The sequence below is a fragment of the Fusarium poae genome (assembly GCF_019609905.1).
Source record: "Fusarium poae strain DAOMC 252244 chromosome Unknown contig_1, whole genome shotgun sequence".
Classification (NCBI taxonomy): domain Eukaryota; kingdom Fungi; phylum Ascomycota; class Sordariomycetes; order Hypocreales; family Nectriaceae; genus Fusarium; species Fusarium poae.
Window position 1 is genome coordinate 1030842 of NW_025408659.1, and position 19269 is coordinate 1050110.

At 49.0% G+C, this 19269-nt stretch overlaps 6 protein-coding genes across 6 annotated transcripts; 4 read left to right on the forward strand and 2 right to left on the reverse strand.

Moving 5' to 3' along the window:
* Window positions 1-972: 972 nt before the first annotated feature.
* Window positions 973-1594, forward strand: FPOAC1_013091 (uncharacterized protein; the record flags this gene model as incomplete). The annotated part of the gene is made up of 2 exons (XM_044857433.1): window positions 973-1053; window positions 1109-1594. The coding sequence occupies 2 exons, from the start codon at window positions 973-975 to the stop codon at window positions 1592-1594; spliced, it is 567 nt and encodes a 188-aa protein (XP_044701616.1).
* Window positions 1595-2686: 1092 nt separating this feature from the next.
* FPOAC1_013092 (uncharacterized protein) lies at window positions 2687-3939 on the forward strand (the record flags this gene model as incomplete). Its single annotated transcript, XM_044857434.1, has 4 exons — window positions 2687-3025; window positions 3079-3169; window positions 3223-3291; window positions 3350-3939. 4 exons carry the CDS (start codon window positions 2687-2689, stop codon window positions 3937-3939), a joined length of 1089 nt encoding a protein of 362 aa, XP_044701617.1.
* Window positions 3940-4013: 74 nt separating this feature from the next.
* FPOAC1_013093 (uncharacterized protein) lies at window positions 4014-4436 on the forward strand (the record flags this gene model as incomplete). The annotated part of the gene is made up of 1 exon (XM_044857435.1): window positions 4014-4436. One exon carries the CDS (start codon window positions 4014-4016, stop codon window positions 4434-4436), a length of 423 nt encoding a protein of 140 aa, XP_044701618.1.
* Window positions 4437-5451: 1015 nt separating this feature from the next.
* Window positions 5452-6435, forward strand: FPOAC1_013094 (uncharacterized protein; the record flags this gene model as incomplete). The annotated part of the gene is made up of 2 exons (XM_044857436.1): window positions 5452-5682; window positions 5740-6435. The coding sequence occupies 2 exons, from the start codon at window positions 5452-5454 to the stop codon at window positions 6433-6435; spliced, it is 927 nt and encodes a 308-aa protein (XP_044701619.1).
* A 1223-nt stretch (window positions 6436-7658) lies between these two features.
* On the reverse strand, window positions 7659-9954 carry FPOAC1_013095 (uncharacterized protein; the record flags this gene model as incomplete). Its single annotated transcript, XM_044857437.1, has 3 exons — window positions 7659-7663; window positions 7701-9752; window positions 9810-9954. 3 exons carry the CDS (start codon window positions 9952-9954, stop codon window positions 7659-7661), a joined length of 2202 nt encoding a protein of 733 aa, XP_044701620.1.
* Window positions 9955-15219: 5265 nt separating this feature from the next.
* FPOAC1_013096 (uncharacterized protein) lies at window positions 15220-17578 on the reverse strand (the record flags this gene model as incomplete). The annotated part of the gene is made up of 3 exons (XM_044857438.1): window positions 15220-15875; window positions 15971-16173; window positions 17046-17578. 3 exons carry the CDS (start codon window positions 17576-17578, stop codon window positions 15220-15222), a joined length of 1392 nt encoding a protein of 463 aa, XP_044701621.1.
* Window positions 17579-19269: the final 1691 nt, after the last annotated feature.

A 19269-nucleotide genomic window follows, 5' to 3' on the forward strand; every position in this document is an offset into this window, starting at 1 on the left:
AGCTACATATAAAGCTTCGCCACCACCTGATTGCGTCGCTTGAGCCTGCGCAGTCGAGCCATCGCGTGAAGCATCGAGTCTTTTCGTGTCTCGGCTACTCGAGCAGTTGGCTGTTGGAGACCATGCTCAGAACGACTCACCAGCCGGGACGTGCAATTACCGCGTCCTGACGAGGACGCGGACATCTGCTAGGTGCGCTTTCAGTGTTGGCGATGCGATGCTGTCGCTAGGCAGAGGCGCCCTGCTGGGAAGAACGCCCTTGATGAGGCGTACCATCAACCTTGGTCACAAGGAGGATTATGTTATATTAGCTACAAAGCCTTAGCGGCAGAGATGGAAAGCAATCCTTTTTCTAGCAGAAGAGGCATGCGCGACATCTGGGAGGCGGCTGAGAATAATGGAAAAGAGAAGCAGGAATTGTATTCAGCTTAATAATTAGGAATTCATTGCCGTTCTGAATCTCGGGATTCTGAAACCCGCCAGCCTCAAAACTCGAAATGTAGTTGTGGAGTTGTGCCAAATTGGGGGCTGACATAATCCGCACGCCTACGCGTGCAGAAGTGGAGAGGCGCCTAGGCGTGTCCCTATGGGGCCCCCGGATTATGTTTAGCGTAATGCGTAAGCCCAAAAGAGGGGAAATCGTCAGGCAGATAGCTTCTACAGAAAACAAGGCAGCTGATCTTGATATTGAGAGCACACTTAAAAAGTTAAATAATAAATAACTTGTGATAACTAGTTATAGACTTCACATGAGATACAATATATTATCCAGCTGGGTTATCCACCAAGAGATCCATAATAACCAGACATGGGTCTACGACCTTCAGAACTATCACGTGATGAACCAGGAAAATAGTTTGTGGTTTTCCGCTTTCCGCCGTTCAGAAAGTGGACAGTCCAAGAATCTCGACTTCTCTCTACTTAGCACACGACTCTTCCCACCTCTCAATTATCAACCAACTCGCTATCAACATGACGGGGAAGGATTGCACTACAACGCGTATCTCTGAGATCCTCCCATGGTACTATCAGTATCTTTTTATGATCTTTGAAGTAAACAGCCTGATGAATCCGTACCCTCTTGACCATCTGATTAACTTTTCCATAGCCAAGTGTTATCATTGTGTCTCTATCTCTGATCCCAGTATCACCATCTAATCACTTCCACTCCTTGGCTCCGACCGACAGTAATGGACCTTTCTGGTCGAACTCGGCTTTGCACAAGTCATGCGATGCGGAGACGGCCTGGAACACTCCGCAACTCCGTGGTCTCTGGTATTCATACATGGGGGCTCTTGCCTTCAGTGCTGTGATTGAGCCGCTACTATTATATGTGGCTCGGTACAAATTGCGAGACGTCTATGATGCAGAAGAAGTTATAAAAGCAGTCCTGTTCGCTTTCTTTGCATTTGATGTCTTTCACGCAGGTGCAACATTGGCCGTCACTGGTATACGGGCAGCACTCCCTGCATCTCGTATGCACATATACGCTATGGTTAATGTTTGGGTCCCTACTGCATGGATGGTTTTGCGGACATTGTGGGTAATGGGTGTTGCCAGAAAGTCTACCGTCAACAGGATGAAACGCGAATAAGCGATTGTTGGATCTGTCGCCACTACTCTATGTTATGGAAGGAATGATTGTGTCAGATGGTTGAGAAAGTGAGTTATTTGAATAAAGGCGTGATCTGCGTGCCTGGGCTGCCCGCTGACAGGGATTGAAAAAAGATACATAGATTGAAGGCCAATTTGGGTTGTAGCTGAGTTACAGTGAAATCCACAAAAATTTTCATGTAGAAGCTGCTTAAACTAGCCTAAGACTACCTAGATAGGTAAGGCGGCTGTCTTTATGCAAGTTATGCACTTCAGTTCGGGGAACGTTGCTTCCGAGCTATGCACGCCAATCACACCCCAAACATCTGTATGGATCCTGCATTTTACAACTTCCAGGAAATTGAGAACGCCCGGCCCCGACTGAAAATTTGTAAAAGAGAAAAATGGCTGGAAGGTGAGCAGGATTGGGGAATTAACCACAAACCAAGAGAGGATTTTCAAACCGAGTGGCCTCAACAATGGAGAAACACAAACCGGATACCGAAAATTGCGGAAGGATAGTCATGACTATTGATCTGCGCGTCGGAGTAGTTGAAGCGGCCGGCGGTTCAAAGCTTAAAGTCCGCAACTTGGCAAGTGGCAGGAGCTGTAGATAACATGTAGTTTTGGGCAATGGACAGAGTTACGCCAGGTATCATGCATAATCGCATCTTAAGCCTGAATGGCTCCCAACAGTCTTCTCTGCAAGATATACGAATACGATTGATGTACGTCGCTCTTGCCTGGGCACGTCTTCGCCCAATAACCACTGTCTTTTCTATAGCGCATTGTTTGCCGATGAGTCAATGCTGTTACACCGTACATGAAACGGTTCATGTTAACAAGGTTTTGCGTTTTAATGGAACGGCTGAACCAATGAGGTTTGCAATATATACAATTAATGTTCCCCGGTACTTATGGAGGGGGCCCGGGATCGGGGTCTTGGAGATTCCCGATATATACAGTTCGGGCTGCAAGATAACGTGTAAATCTTTTGCACCATCAGTTCAAGTTGTCCATGATCGAGTATAAGTATCTGCGTCAAAACTGCATTTTCCATTTATTAAGGCCAGGCAACTTGACAAATATCACAATGTTGTCCAATCTGAACATAATTTTGGACAACCACCAGTACGAAATTCTTTGCAGCATCACTCTATTCACTATCTTCATTGTAAGATATTCTTTCCTCGACCGTAATGGAAAGTACCCGTTCTTGAACCCAAAGAAAGCCTTCGAGCTTACGACCAATCGTGTTGTCAGCGAGTTCATTGGCGACAGCAAGAATGTCCTCGCTAAAGGCAGAGCTTTGTACAAAGATCAACCTTACAGGGCCAACACAGATTGGGGAGAAGTCGTCATCATACCTCCCCAGTTTCTCAGCGAACTGAAAAGTCACAAAGACTTGGACTTCCAAACTCCCGCCGAGGATGTAAGTTTTCCATGTGCGGTAGCTCTCAATGTTTAATGCGACTAATTCAGTAGGACTCTCATGGATATATCCCCGGGTTTGAACCCTTCCATGGCGATCCCAACATTTCCAAGGTTGTGAACAAACACTTAACGAAAGCCTTGAGTAAGTTTTTTGCGTCATATTTATGGGTGACTTTGCCTAATGTCTACTTTTAGCCAAGGTCACTGGACCTTTGTCGGAGGAAGCATCATTGGCATTCCGTGATGTTTTTACCGATTCAACAGGTACGGAACCCATGATGCTGCCAATGAAAGACTTTGATGATTGACCTGGATTCTCTAGAGTGGCATGAGATGCAACCGTCTCAAGACTTTATCCGTATTGTGTCGCGCATGTCTTCTCGAGTCTTCATGGGTGAAGGCTTGTGTCGCAACGAAGAATGGGTAAAGCTTTCAGCTGACTACACTGTTCAAGCTTTCATGACAGGTGATATTCTACGAACGTATCCTCGATGGGCTCGACCATATGTTCATCATTTTCTACCGTCTTGTCAAACGCTGAGGTCCACACTTGAAGAGGCACGACAATGCTTAAAGCCATTTCTGGAACAACGCAACGCTATCAAGGCTGAAGTAATGGGAAAGGGGAAGCCGTGTCCATTTGATGATTCTATCGAATGGTTCAAACAAGAATACGAGCAGCACGATCCCGCAATTTCTCAGATATCATTGTCACTCGTGGCCATACATACCACTACCGATCTGCTTACGGAAACAGTATTCAACATTGCTCTTAATCCCGAGTTGTTCGAACCGCTTCGTCACGAGATAATCAGCGTTATAACCACCGATGGACTGAAGAAGACTGCCCTTTACAACTTGAAATTGATGGATAGCGTTATAAAGAGTCTCAGAGACTTAGACCGATTATAATAGGCAAGTCTCACTTGATGCTTCTACCAGATTAACGCCTGACAATATTTATAGGTTCCTTTAGGAGACAGGCCATGGCAGACATCACCCTCCTTAATGGAGATGTCATCAAGAAGGGAACCAGGATCGTCTGCGACACCACACACATGTGGAGTTCCGAATTTCACGAGAATGGAGATAAGTTCGATGGGTATCGGTATCTTCGCATGAGAGAAGCGTCTGAGCAAGACAAGAACGCGCATCCGCATCTTGTCAGCCCCAGCGTTGATCACTTGGGATTCGGTTACGGCAATCACGCTTGCCCTGGGCGTTTTTTTGCCGCCAACGAGCTCAAGATTGCTCTTTGCCACATGCTTCTGAAGTATGATTGGAAGCTTGCTGATGGTGTTGTTCCCAAGGCATCTGCCTTTGGCATGATGCAAACAGCTGATTCGCAAGCCAAGTTGCTTATTCGGCGACGCACCGAGGAATTGGATATTGATGCAGCTGAGCATTAGAGGATTATAGGAAGTTTAGTCTTGGTTTTTGATATTGGGTTTATAGATCAGTTCTACCATAGAAGAGTCAGCAAATGAGAACTCGTTCTGAAATTCTCCTCGTAATTGGATTACCCTATTAAAATATGGTGACACCCTCACCGGAGGTGGGGAGGGCGTAATAAAGTCCGAAGGATGTATCTCTATGCTGTGGAGGATTGCCTGAGATGAAATTTCATATTGCATTGCTTATATTGCTAACTGTGGATGTCGTTAAGATTTTAAGAAAGAAGAGGATGGAAAAGGGGCTGATCAAGTTGCTGTTGCCTCCGCCGGTCCTAGTCGCGGACCTTCATCAGAACACCTACTAATCGGTTAGGACTTATAGAGCCTCACGTGGAACTATTCTTGCCATCAGGTAGCTTGTCATAGTAGAGAGATGCCCGTTCAAATGGGGCATCGATCATTAACCCCTCTAGCATCTTGACCCTCGACACTGCAACATAGCTAAGCCCTGTCTGAAAGTCCCATTTAGACAGATCCGTCACCATCTTGTCCACCGTGATGCTCTGTGACTTGTGAACCGCAATGGCGTACGATACTGTAAGTGGGAACTGCTTCCGTGTACACGCGGACGTCCCAAGAAAGAAGTCTCGCTTCACGGGGAGTATGGGTACTACCTCGCGCCTATCATCAGTGGTTATATAAGATGGCCCGGTATACTTGTCTATCACCATCATAATGACACACGGCGGGTCACGATGTGTATCAGCGCCAGGTGCCCAGCCGATGTCATACACTATCCCCTGGGCCAGGCTTTCTATCCATACGCGTATGGATTAATTAATCCATATGGAATAATCCATACGCGTTAATCCATATTCCATACGGGGATGTCGTATTCCATAAGTATGGCAATACGGCGGAAAAAATTTGATCCCTGTAGTAATCCCGTTCAGGGGCGATTTTCCAACTCTCCACTCTTTCTTTAATTCCAACACACCACTGTGTAAGGACGCTGCGTATGTCCTCGCTGATGACATCCACTTCCACTGACCCTGCGGGGATTCCAGTGTCCACAAGCGAATTGTGCTCTTCCTCAATCTTCAGCACGAACCCTCGATTCTCAAGCGGCGATGTCCAAGAGCGCATGGCTCGAAAGCGTAAAACGACCGCAAATACTTGGGCTCACGCCCGTGAGCCCCTCAATTCGGAGCCATCTCGTTGCGGTCGCAAAAATGAGAAGATTTACTACTGCATGCATTGTGTAAGTCCGACTTACTCCACGACCGTTTCAACGACCTTTCGGAATCATCTGCTCAAGATACACGGCATTGAGCTGGAAGCCCATGAACATCCGATTAAAAAACGGCGTGACCGTCTGATTCAGGATGCTTTCGCCAAGGCCGGCGATATGCATGCTGCAAAGCAACTGGCAAAACGAGAAGAAACTCTGAGACATGCCATCAATCACAAAGCAGCGTTGGAGGCACTTATTCAGCTCGTGACTGTCCGTAATCTCTCTTACAACTGCAGTTCTTGGCCAGAGCTTCATGCGCTCATTTCTGCAGTCAATCCTGCGGCAGATGACCTCATCAGCCTTTCTCACGGCTCCATACAGAAGCTTGTCTCCAATTCCTTTCGTGTACACAAAGACATGTTGCGAAGAAAATTGCAGTCTACACCATGGAAACTTCATCTCTCTGCTGACGTGTGGTCTGCTCCAAATCACAAAGCTTTCCTTGGTATATGCGTCAAATTTGTAGATCCGGATGCAAAGGAAGCGCTGCAGGCACTATTAGCTTTGTCGGAGTTGCCAGGTCTTGACGGGCCGGGTAGTCACGGTGGTGCCGAACAATGGAAGCTTCTTCAGCACGTATGCATGAAGAGTTGGATCAAAAGCGGGATAACACAAGGTTACCCGGTAGATTTACTTGAAGCGGAAGGTATTGAGGATAACAACGTAGAGGGGCTAGATGATTCGGCTGGCTGGCAGAGCTCCAACCCAGATTCGGTTTAGTTGATAATGTAAATGACGTCATTTCTTAGTTTCCATATGTATGGATTAAGTTCCATATGGGTTGCATTCCATATTCCATATTCCATAAGGCGCCGTATGGAGTATGGAGTATGGATAGAAAGCCTGCGGTTGAGTAACGAACGACGGGAAGTAACACCGTACGAGCGTATCAAGCAGTCAATGAGTGTCTTGGATGAACCTGGTGACGAGGATGAATTCGAAAAATTCGTCAATTCTCCGCCAAGACATATGACGACAAACACGCCGCTTGAATGGTGGTGCCGAGAAGAACAGAGGATTGAGTATCCACGCTTACACGAAATGGCTATTGACATACTAAGTGTACCGGCGATGTCAGACGACCCAGAACGGGTATTCTCTTGTGCAAGGCGGACAATTTCCTGGGACAGGGCACGACTCTCGACCGATACCATCGAGAAGCTGCAATGCCTGAGTAATTAGGTGAAAAATGACTTGATCCGTAAACTCTACGTTGCAATAGACGACGAGATAATGGCTGTCGCAGGCGACGACGACGACATCCCTGACCCTTCACTACTATATTAATAATTATTGATAAGCTTAACAATAAATATCAACATTAGGCCATAATAATAAATGCATAACAATATGTCAAAATTATGTATTTATTTATTATTGAGATGTCTGGCTCTGCCGGGGGATAAATTTGAACTCTTTATGCAGCGGCTACGTCTCGCTGACTTATCGGAGAAGCTCGTTATGACCAGAAGAAGGGAGCTAGAAGAGGAGCTATAGAAGGGAGCAGCATGACGGCGAGGCCCTCACGCTGAAGGGGCGTGTTGAACAGTAGGATGGCCGCACGGGGTATCGTGTGACCTATCGGTCAGCTGTCGGCGACCCTAGACCCATTCAGGAAAGCATAATAAGCAGACCCCTCTCCAAGGAAGGCGGGGGAAAAAAAGTTGAACAATACACATACAATTAAGGACATCAAGGCGCACGCGATCCGTTCAACACCAGCACTTGTTCAACAAGACTCAGCCAACATGAATGGCACTTCGCTTCTCAGTCATTCTAATCTCCGTATGAAAACCCTGCACCTGCTGTCGTGCGATTCGAAATCGCTCAATGTAACCTTGATTCCTCTGTCTCCCGTGCTGCCTGCAATACCAGTTTCATTTTAAAATACAGGTCCAAATCGTCAGTTTTCCACCTCTCACCGTTGGGAAATACTTTTCTCCTCAGTCTATTGACACATGGGATCAATAGCTGGTAGTGCGTACTGAAGCTCTCCTCTGCAATCTTGAGAAATATACTTTCATCGCCTATGGTACCAACCTTTGATCGCACCAGCTTGTTGTCACTCTCATAATTCCAGCTTTCAAATTCAGTTGGTCCAGTCACTTTGCCCTGCCCGTCGTAGTGGATGCATATCCAGAATAGCACCCAGAAGAATGACTCTAAATCATGCATAAAAGAATGTTGCTCACCCAGGAGCGCCCCAATTGCCATGAAAGCCCGTGTTCCGGTCTTCCCCTTTGCTCCTGACGCAGCCTCTCGCGATTCCCTGATGGCCAGGTCAAGATCAATCAAGAAGGAAGGCCAGGAGGGGTTATCATCATCCTCGTTGATCATAAGATTGTTGACTGAGATGTCTCTGTGAAGGAAGCCTGCCCTATGCAAAGATTCATGCCCTTCGATGCACCGCTCAAACGCAGCAAGCAGAGCCGACCGGGAGCTCGCCTTGTAGATAGGCATCCCGTAGTCTCGGAGAATGACACGCCGATGTACACGATTTGGTAATGAACTGGTGACCCTCGTTGAAGACACGGAACAAGATCGCTTGCTAGAAGGAAGAGGAGCGCCAGCTTGGCTGGATGACCGCTTTCTGCTGGCACTGGTGCTGCCGCGACCCTCTCTCAATGTGCCAGACACGACGTTGTTCCGCCGGATTGGTCGTTCCGGACGGTAGTTCGCAGCTTGCGTAATATCCAGCCCTCTTCGAACATTATTCCGGATGTCATCATCTGCCCCGTCAATCTGTACCGTCTCGTGGTGATAGTACCGGGCTACGTTAACGACACCCTTGTCAGTCGCCTCACGTAGTAGTTCGCCTTCTTCATCTCGTTCCGGATATTGCCACGAATCCTTAATGACAAGCAGCATCTCCGGCCGTCCTTCGGGATGGGCTTTCCAACATGTCGTCGCTCGACCAGCTATGCAAGGCGCCCGCTGCATCACCTCGTCGATGATGATCCGCTCGGTCGAACCATTCCGATCGACCTCGATGAATCGCTCCCCGTTTGCCGTCATGATTGTCGGGTCGAACCCTAGCTGCTCCTCGTTCATCCAGAGAAAGCCAAGGATCGTGGACACAAACTGACGCCCATCTTTGTTAATGTCGAACTGCTCCGATGCGATGCCCCCGAGCCGGTCAAATGCCCATACCCTCATGAGGGACCCGCAGATGGTAAAGCCCAAGACGAAGCGACGGTCATTCTGCGCAGCCAGCACCTCCCTCGCGTACCTCCCTAGATCAAGCCACGCCATTGAGGCCTTGTCGGCGGACGGGTTGCTCTTCAGCTCTCCAGGCACCAAGATCTGCGACCAGTGGCACCGCGAGTCTTTCCCAGCACTCGTATCCTTGACAAAACCGACGTCCAACTTGCGCTCTCCTGTAGAACCTTGTATTGGCTTATTGGGCTGGGCAAGAGGCCGTCGTCGATGCCGATGCGTTGGGATTGACCCGTGGCTGCCTGCGAATGTCGCTAGTTTGTCGCTGAAGTCGGCAAACCAGCTCAGCACATCATCCTGGTTCGCATCCCTGGGCCATCCCTTCCAACCGTCCTCAAAGAGTGGATCGCTGCCTTCCACGCATTGCTTGAAGAACGCCTGGGAGGCTGCGTCAAGGCCGGCCACGCCTCCAAGGTATGCATTATGAAAGTGACGGACCCCGACATACATAGATCCAAGCTCCTCCTTCAGCACATCGTCCACATATTTGCGATGCTCGGACGAGTTCGCGAAGCTGCTGGTATTGCGCAGCCATGGAGTCTGTTGGATGGAAGAAGCTACCTGTCGGGGAGGCGGGGTGGATTCGGTGACGGCGTCATAGACGAGATTCCAGATAAGCGCATCGTCGGGTTTGTCGGCGAGCGTTAGCCGTAGGAGAGGTTTAATTCGGTGGAGGTCGAAGTCGTCCAAGTTGACGGCGGCGGCATTGAGTCTTGACAGATCGCTCAGAAGATTCTTACCACTGCCGCTAGAACGAAGTAGGCGTGATATTCGGAGGCCTTGAAGTGCCAGCAGAAGATCAATGACGAGGTTCTGGAGATCTATACGAGGGTTAGAGGAGTATTACGAGGAAGAAATGCCAGGCTACCACTTCTTACCTTCTTGGCTGAGCTGCTCGAGCGCGTCTAGGGTGCAGGGGACGCTCGCGCCTTCACATATCGATTTGAAAGAAGCTCGAAAGGCGTTAAGACCATCCCCAATTGGATTGTCTTCAATTATCCTGGACTGCGGCTGAACGCCCATGGCAGATGGGCTGAGTTCAAGATGGGAGAGATGAAAGCGCACAAGATAAGGAACAGAATCGCGTAAAGAATGAATTTATTCCGCCTGGGAGGATACGCCTCATAGGGCCCCACAGAATCGCGTACGTGGCAAGCAACCCAGCCACCACGCCGAGCTATTACCGGGAAACTTTTGTTCCGTGATTCTTAGTCAGCCTCAACCCGCAACGGGGCGCCAATAGGTGCGCACCTGGATGCGCACGTAAGTGTCACGTGCGACGGCGCCGCTTTCATCCCCTGGAGAGGAGCTGTTCTGCACGATAGACATCTCCGGAGCGGGCGACGATGACAGTAATAAGGCGCAGATTGGAGAGGTTCGACAGGCAATCGAGGCCGCTGTGAGGACAAGGAAGAAGGACGAGAGATGGAGATGTGCAGCGGTGGTGAGAGGAGCTAGGAACAAGGTTCCGATCAACTACACCGAAACCCACCGGTTGATCGATTGGTGTATTACTCATACACTTACATCAATCAACCTGAACCCTCGACGTGATCAACTACCCTACATCGGCGACCCTGGTTGATGTAGGTGTAGTGGATTTTTGCAGCGGTGGACTTTTAGTGGGACAAGGTATCCAGTTTTGGACATCTGGATCCACCCTGTTAGGAGGTACTGTCTTTTGTGAGGGCAGGGCCACACAGACTTTAGTATTTCCTAACTTATTTTCGGGCCCCCAGTAACGTACATGATAAGCGGGTGCAACAGACAAGCGAGTGCAACAAAAAATCCCGCAATTTACATCTTCTCAACTTAATCAATTAATTTTCAACCACCAAATATGTCAGACCCAAATATTGAGGCTAGGATTCTTCTTGCACTTCGTGCCCTTCAAAATGACCCAAAATTAAGTCTCCGACGCGCCGCAGGCATCTACCAGGTTCGTTATTGGACTTTATATCGCCGGCAGAAGGGTATCCTTTCTACGCGTGATTCTATCCCAAAATCACGCAAACTATCTGATCTAGAAGAACAGATCATAGTTCAGTTCATTCTCGATCTGGATTCGCGAGGGTTTCCCCCGCGACTGCGTTGTGTTGAGGAGATGGCTAACCGATTGCTCGCCGACCGCGAGACGCCGCCTGTCGGCAAGCGCTGGGCCTCTAACTTCGTCAAGCGACACAAAAGACCTCAAGACGCATCTCCCCCGTAAATATGACTACCAGAGAGCCAAATGTGAAGATCCGACCATTATTCGCAACTGGTTTAGGCTCGTAGCAAATGTAATTGCGAAGTATGGCATCCGACCTGATGAAATCTACAACTTTGACGAGACTAGCTTTATGATGGGCGTTATTGCGAGCGGAATGGCCGTCACAGGTGCTGAAAGGCGTGGAAGACCAAAATCAGTGCAGCCTGGAAACCGGGAATGGATTACAGTCATTCAGGCGATCAATGCCGAGGGCCAAGCGATCCCGCCGTTCATCATAGGCGCGGGCCAATATCACCTCGCCCACTGGTACCGAGAAAGCAACCTCCCGGGCGATTGGGCTATTGCGACGAGTCCTAATGGCTGGACAGATAACGAGATAGGCCTCGAGTGGCTAAAGCACTTCGACCGGTGTACTAGCAAGCAATCAAAGAATCGCTATCGTCTCCTGATCCTCGACGGACACCAAAGTCACCACTCGGTCGACTTTGAGAGATATTGCAAGGCAAATAAAATCATCACGCTTTGTATACCGCCTCATTCGTCTCATCTGCTGCAGCCTCTTGATGTCGGGTGCTTTGGCCTGCTTAAGAAGGCTTACGGGCGAGAAATCGAGCATTTGATCAGATGCTCCGTAACCCACATTTCCAAAACCGAGTTCTTGCCGGCTTTTTACACCGCCTACCAGGCCACAATGACAGAGAAAAATATTAAAGCAGCCTTTAGAGGAGCCGGACTTGCTCCTCTCGACCCACAAAGTGTAATCTCGAAGCTCGATGTGCAGCTGCGGACTCCAACGCCTGTGGAGGAGGTAGTTAGCCCCTCGACCAAGGGTCGGAACCACTACATCCACTCCACTTTGGGGCCAAGTAGAGTGGATGTACGATTTTTAGGCAATTACAAAGTGGATGTAGCACATATTCGACCGGAGTGGAATGGATGTACACACGTGGATTTATAAGTGGATTTATAGTGGATATTCGAGGCTCTTTACAACCTCGTCGGTGCCTATTCAGCCTCACTTTCAGACGTTGACACTAATTCTTCAATCTGTTGCTGCTGTGATGAATCGTCAACCTCGCTGGCGCTGTTCTCACCCTCCAATAGCCATTTTGACTCAGCAAGCGCCAGCTCGTCCTCGCTTAGAGTCACGCAGCCGGCATCCAGCTTGCTTTCAAGGTGTGACTTAAGCAATGGATCCAGGTCCTTGATAAGGCCAGCACGGTACCAAGAGCGTAAAACCTGACAAATGGCGATAATCTCAGCATCCAGGTTCGTACGCAACCCCGAGACCATCTTGCCAGCAGCTGAAAATAACCTCTCACACTCGGCTGACATCGGCTGACATCGGCTGGATCGTCAGGAAGTCCAATGCCATCCTGGATAACCGAGGATATCTGCCTTGCTTAGTGATCCAGTAACCAATTGGATCACGAACGTTGCCGTCGCTGGCCTCACGATCCGTCTGCCACGCTTGGTACTCGTCACCAACAATAATTGCTGCGTATGCTGGTTTTGAGTTCGGCAGACGACTGTTCTTCTCGAAGGGGTTGAAAAACCGAGGTCTTTTTGCCGGTGGCTCGTCGTCGCCTCTGCTGCTGTTGGTTCTAACCTCGAGATGAGCGTAATCGGACAGCCAGACGTCGGCAACCGTCTCTTTGCCTTTTCAATCCAACTAGGCTTATGAGCCCACGTTTCATCAAACCAGTCCCAACGATAAGCTGGATGGAGCGCCATAGCCGTATAGTAGATGGGCGTCTCGTCCAACCGCTGATAATATTCATCCAGCTTATCCCAAGCAAGGTTGATTCCGATGCGGAAGTGCTCTGGATCAGGAAAGTCAGCAGCAAGCTGCTTATATTCTTCCAGTGTGTTAAGCAGCAATTCATAGCCAAGCACTACGTCCCAGATATTGCCGTAGGAGCCAGTCCAGCCTTGCTTACGCCTGCGGATGTGTCCATCACCCTCAAGCGTCTTTACCGCGGTCTCAAAAACAGTCAGAATAGCCTCCAAATGGTAAAGAACCTCCCAGTCTTTGTCTGTTAGCTGATTCTCGTCTCGGAGGATGCGTGGTTTTTTCGCCAACTTGGCTTGCGTTACTTGGCCAGTATTTTTAGACCGATTTTCGTCCTCCCATTGCGCCTTATACTTGATCAGTAGGAGTTCGATAGAGGTTTTCAACCGTAGAGCCCTGCGGATCATGTAGAGTTGTGACAGCCAACGCGTGTCGTTATCGATAATTAGCTTGAGTGGTTTCTTCGATCGGAGTTTAAGGGTGGCGGCGCGATTAATTTCGTCCTGTTAGATACACCAAATTAGTATGAGACGAATAGGATTTAGTAAGACCGCTTACCCTCTGGACCTCCTTGAATAAGTAAATTAGCCGATGGCTAATACGCACATCAACTACGATATTGTGTAACTTGCCAACTGGTCCTTTTTTGCGCCATTGAGCGTATTCAGTATCAGACAACGCTTATGCACCTGATAATTGCTGCTCGAACGCGTTAGCGTTTTTGCCAAACAAGAGCGCCTTGGCTGACAAGTTAATTATGTGGCCAATACAGCGTCCTCGGCATAGTCGGCCATCGAACCCAAGTTCAGCACCAATGACCTCCATTGCAGTATCGTTGTTTTCAGCATTGTCGAGCGTGAAATAGCCAATCTTCTCTGGACTCACGCCAAGAGTGTGTAGGATGTCGAGAACCTCCCCACCGATCGTTGAGCCGAAGTGACGATGAGCGTCCGGAACCCCAATCATGATTTTGCATGGCCGATTCTTCTCATCTCTGAAGAAACAAGTAATACCGTACAGGGCAAGCTTATTTCGAGACGTCCAGCCATCAAATGAGATATGAAGCGCTCCAGGGGAGTTCCTCAGCACCTCGATAACCGTCTGCTTGTGGCGGTTATACTCTTGAATGATCTTATATCGGACAGCCCTGGCACTCAAGTTGGCGTTTTGGATCGAAACGGAGGGACTCAAATAGTCGAAAATTTCTCGGAGGATGGGGTTCTCGGCGAAGGAAAATGACTTGTTGCTACTGACGATTAACTCGACTAGCATACGCTGAAAGTGTTGCTTATCAAAGCGTGAGATGAAGCTATTCGCGATATTCTGTTCCGTAGGCTTGTTGACGTCCAGTTTCAAAACAGAGGCAATAGTCGGCTGGCTCGATTTCAGTGCGCCTTCGGATTTGAGCTGTGCTGTGCTCTTTTTCTCTCCCTCTGGTGCTGGTGTTTTATGCTCACGCCATAGATGATTTGCCGCGTTCTGGAGACCTGAAGAGGTAAAACTCGCGATAATGGGACGATTTCCGAGGATACAGTCCTTGCAAGCCCATTTGCGTAAGCCATGACGTTGAATATCATAGCCAAAGTCCCACAGCCAAGAGCTAGTATCACGAGCGCGTTCTGACCAATTCCAGCCTCTGAAATGGCGAAAAAGACGGTCCTCGAGCTGCTGCTGTTGGCCTGGTTGGCCTGGTTTGGCTGACATCGTCGAATTTTTTTTTTTTGGCAAAAACAAAGCAGGAAACCTGTAGAAAACGTGCTCAATAGGGGTAGTTTCTCGTATAATGGATTAGCTGTAGGGGTGATTGACCTCGGCTAACTTGGGTCCAGGTACCTCGATTTAATAGGCAATTACATACAAAAATAAGTACTATGAACCGTACAGGGCCAGGGAATATCCCACTGTACCCAAATCCACCTAAATCCACTCCATTACATCCACTTTCAGGTCCAAGTGTAGTGGATTACTAAGTACTCGTTGGCTAGCCGGGAGGGGGTGCCAACTAAGCAAGCTTAGTTGGCCACAAAAGTATGAGACAAGGCGAAAAGTGTGAGACATCCCGGAAGATGCCCACTTGGCGTGATTTGCACCAAAATACCATTTTTTTCAATCAAATGACACTCAAATCTTGTCAAAATAGGCTCAAACTGATGAAAAGGCGTAGTTTGAAGCTTCTATTGATTTATTGGCTATTTCAGAGTGGGAGAAATGACTGCGACGGCTCTGGTGATGCTCTGGCAAGGGAAACAGCTTCCCTGCCAAAATGTGCCGTATATCTGTTTTCTTAGCCAATAAGGCTATCTTCTTGTGCCGTTCTTATTCCCCTGATGATATCACGAAGTGACTCATGAAGCTGCGTGTGGTGTTGATAGGGACAAGGAGTTGAGGGAAGTGTAGGTAGTGATGACTCAGAGTCAGGTGCACAGGGCGGCGATGAGGGCATCTCGACTTCGCTGCCGCCGGCGACTTCAATTACAGGAAGAATCTCGTCTTCTTCATCCATTTCCTCGTGCTCGTGTGCTTGTGTGAGGTTGAAAGTGACCGTATCATCACTGTGAGGGAGGCCGGTGAGATCAACGGCGCTGAGGGGCTTCGCGGCATACTGTGCCTTGCGGATAGCTTCACGCACATCATCAGGGAGTTGTGTATCTATCATATAGCCGTCAGTCTCTTCTTTCAGTGCTTGAGTCATTTGTGAACGCTGTGTATCCATAGATAAATAGTCATATTGCTTCCCTGTGTGCTCCAACCACTGCTTGAACTGCAGCCTCTTTGGTATGCCGTTGACGATAACTTCTTTATTCTCTCGCCACTCATCCTTGAGGCGGTTCATCTCCTTGATGATGACAGATCGTGTGAATCGTATACCCTGCTTATGTTGCTTCTTCTTATCGTCGGCGATAGCCTCCTCTTGTTGATCTCGCAGATCTTGCAGCGATACTGTAGGAATAAGGTCAGAGACAGTCTTTGCGCGGCGGCCTCGCTTTCTCTCGTGATACCGCTTTTCGATGCGAGTTCTTCGATCATCCACGTACTTTTGATAACATCCTCAAGCACCACAGCTTCATGAACGATGTTGCGAATGTGCCGGAGCCCTGCGAGCGTAGGAGAACTGAGGATATCGTGATATCGCTCGCCGATGGTCTCGGCGGTGCTGGAAGCGGCGTGAAATCGCATATCTGAGGGAAGAAGTGAGAAATGAGCAGGCGTGAAGGTCTTCTTCTTCTTGAGCTGCTTCCTGAGAAGATATTCTATGGCAGGTCGGTCTGTGGGAGGGTAGATGCCCGTTTTTGGAAGCCCGAGATGATGTGAGCGGCAGTGAAGCCTTCATTAAAGATCTCCTGATTTTGGTGAGAAAAGGGGCCTTTTTCGGTGAAGGCTGATTAAGAAGGCACATACCTGAAAAGCTCCTGCAAAGGCACGCCGGCCAAAGGTAAGATTTCCCTTCCGCAACGCCTCACGAAGCTTCTTCTGATGCGCTTCCTTCAGAATTGAAATACGCCTACATCCATCGGCTGGAGTATATGCGTTGAATGAGGCGGAAGAAATGCTACGAGAATATTGAACTTTATCATATATTCTCGTAATTCGAATGAGCCGTGGCCTGTGAAGCCGTCGATAACGAGCAGCCGCCATACAGCCTCATCATCAGGCCTCGCCGCGGGAGGCATATCGTGAGTAACCAAGCGGTTATTTGTATCCTGAAGGTGCTCATTACACCCAAACCACTCTTCAAAATCAAGCTGACGTTTCTGTACAGTAGCAGATTTCTCCCACGAGCATCGGTTGAAGTGCTTCGCCCACTCGAGCGTTATCGCCGCACTTGAGAATGCCGAGTCTGACTGAGCGAAGCGCATATCAGGATCGCCTTCAATGAACGCCCACTCAAGCGTTGGCAACGACTTGAAGATCAGCCAGGGGGGCGTTGTTGCGCCGGCTGCGTTGCCTGAGCCGATGACTGTGCAAGTCTCGCGATCTTGCGGAGAAAATACCTCTGTTGCTGACTTCTTCTTGGTGCGTACAACGAGGCATTCCATCTTATCTCGTAGCATTCCGACTCTAACTCCTGCTTCATCTGCATTCCAGGTCTCTGATGCACCGATATTGTACTTCGTCATCACATCGCTGAGGCGTTGGAACCACTCCTTCGTATCATCAACGCCGCCTTCCTCATATTCGGCACGCGAAGCTTCTCTCGACTTCAATATCGATTTCGCAAGCTCAGGATGATCATCGCGGAAGCGAGAGTACCACATCTTGCTCACAGGTCTCGCATCAGGATCACGGCGGCGCCGCAGAGTAAGTGCTGCATCTTCTATTTCCCACTTGGAGGCAGGCAGGCCTGACTTTTCCATCCAGATGATATAACACACGATAGCTTCTTCTTCCTCATCCGTGAGTTGCCGCGGGCGCCCCATCTTAGGATCGACAACATCCTCATAATCTACGGTATTCGCAGCCTCAAGTCTCTTGACGATGCGGCCGATAGATGCACGAGCAGAGCCGGCATATCGAGCTTCAGCAGCACGAAGAGTCAGTGGCTTCTTTCGGCGGCCGGCAGCATCACGATTGAGACCGCGGCGAAGTCGCTGGCGTGAAAGAACAACGGCCTGAGCAGCTCTCAGATTTGATTGTGAGGGCATAATTTTGATGGACGTGATATATGACTTTTTTACTGATTGATGTCCTAGAAATCATTGGTTTTGGCGGGCAAAAGTCATGATTTTGCGACAGCAGCCTGTGCGGGGTTGTCTCACACTTTTCGCCTTGTCTCATACTTTTGTGGCCAACTAAGCTTGCTTAGTTGGCACCCCCTCCCGGCTAGCCAACGAGTAATCTGAGCGCCGACAAGTGGATGTAATAGAGATGGGCCACTTATATGTGGTCCACGTGGATTTGCAGTGTAGTGGGTCCGAGCCTTGCCCTCGACCCCTTGGGTCTCAAAGACCCCAAAGACTATCCTTGAAGCCGACTCTCAGCTTGAATATCTTGAAAGGAGAATCAAAAGGCATAAAAGTAGCTCTCCAGAGTCGATTCTAGAAGCATTGAGGTCCTCTTCCAAGGGAACAAAGATAGTTATGCATAAGGTTGCCTTATTAGAGGCCAGGGTCCAAGATCTTGAACAGGCAAATAAGATACTAAGCCGGCGGCGGAGGGCAAAAAGAACCCGGCTACAGAAAGGAGGGGTGATGACAGTAGAGGAAGGAAGGCAAGTAATTGATCAAACGGATGTTGATGCGCAGGCGGTGGCTGGACCATCGAGAAGTGGTGGTCAAGGAGGGCCTACGCGAATGAAGGAAAGGCGCTGTGGAGCGTGCGGCAAGACAGGACATAATGCAAGGACCTGTCAGATAGTTGTCGCTATGTCTATGGAAGAATATAGCGATTAATTTTACTTAATTAATAGTCTGTTGTGTTTTTATTGCTATTTCTATCTGAGATGTTGTGATGTTGTGTTGCACCCGCTTATCATGTACGTTAGTTATAGAGGATATCCTGGGGTAATTTCCCGTACAGGTCCAAATTTTCATCGATCTGTTTGACGCATTCACACCTCCCGTAATGGCCGATCCTTTAGAAGACAAAGTCGTTGAGACCTCTCCACCAATTCTTTCACCATCAACGTTACTAGCTGATGCCCAACAGCTACAGGAAGAACGTCTGTTTCGTCATTTCCGCGGCTGGCTCTTCTCCGAGCGCGCAAAGGACACCTCCTCCTGGACTTGGGACTACGGGTATGATATCCAGCGGGCTCATGAGCGAAGATGGGTATGCAAACTCTGCATTCACCAACGAGTCCCCCAGCCGAAGAACTTCACACATACTGGTCTTCAAAATGCCAGCAAACATCTGTTCAAAGAACATCATATTCGGGCGCCAGAGGGCAAGACGAAGTCTCCGACGCAGTTGAAAGCGGAAAGCGTCGAGAAGCAGCACCGCTCAATAGCTGATACCTTGACGCTCGATCCGGAAAAGCCGCGGGAGCAGGCCATGGCGAACTCCTTCGTCAAGAACTTTGACAGGGACCATTTTCAACGGATGGTGATGCAATGGATCGTTAAGAGTAATCTTTCCTTTCTCACGGTCGAAGACGAGGATCTCCGAGCCATATTCGATTATCTTAGTCCATCAGTGTCAATACGTGGTGGCCACTTATCTGCAGATACCCTCAGGACCAGGATTATCACTGAGTATCAGCGACACCGCCACACCGTTATCGACGTCCTTCGACAATCTCCCGGCCTGATTCACATCTCTTTCGATGGCTGGACGTCGGGAAACCGGCATACCTTGTACGGAATCGCTTGCTTCTTCAGAGATGAGCACAACAAGC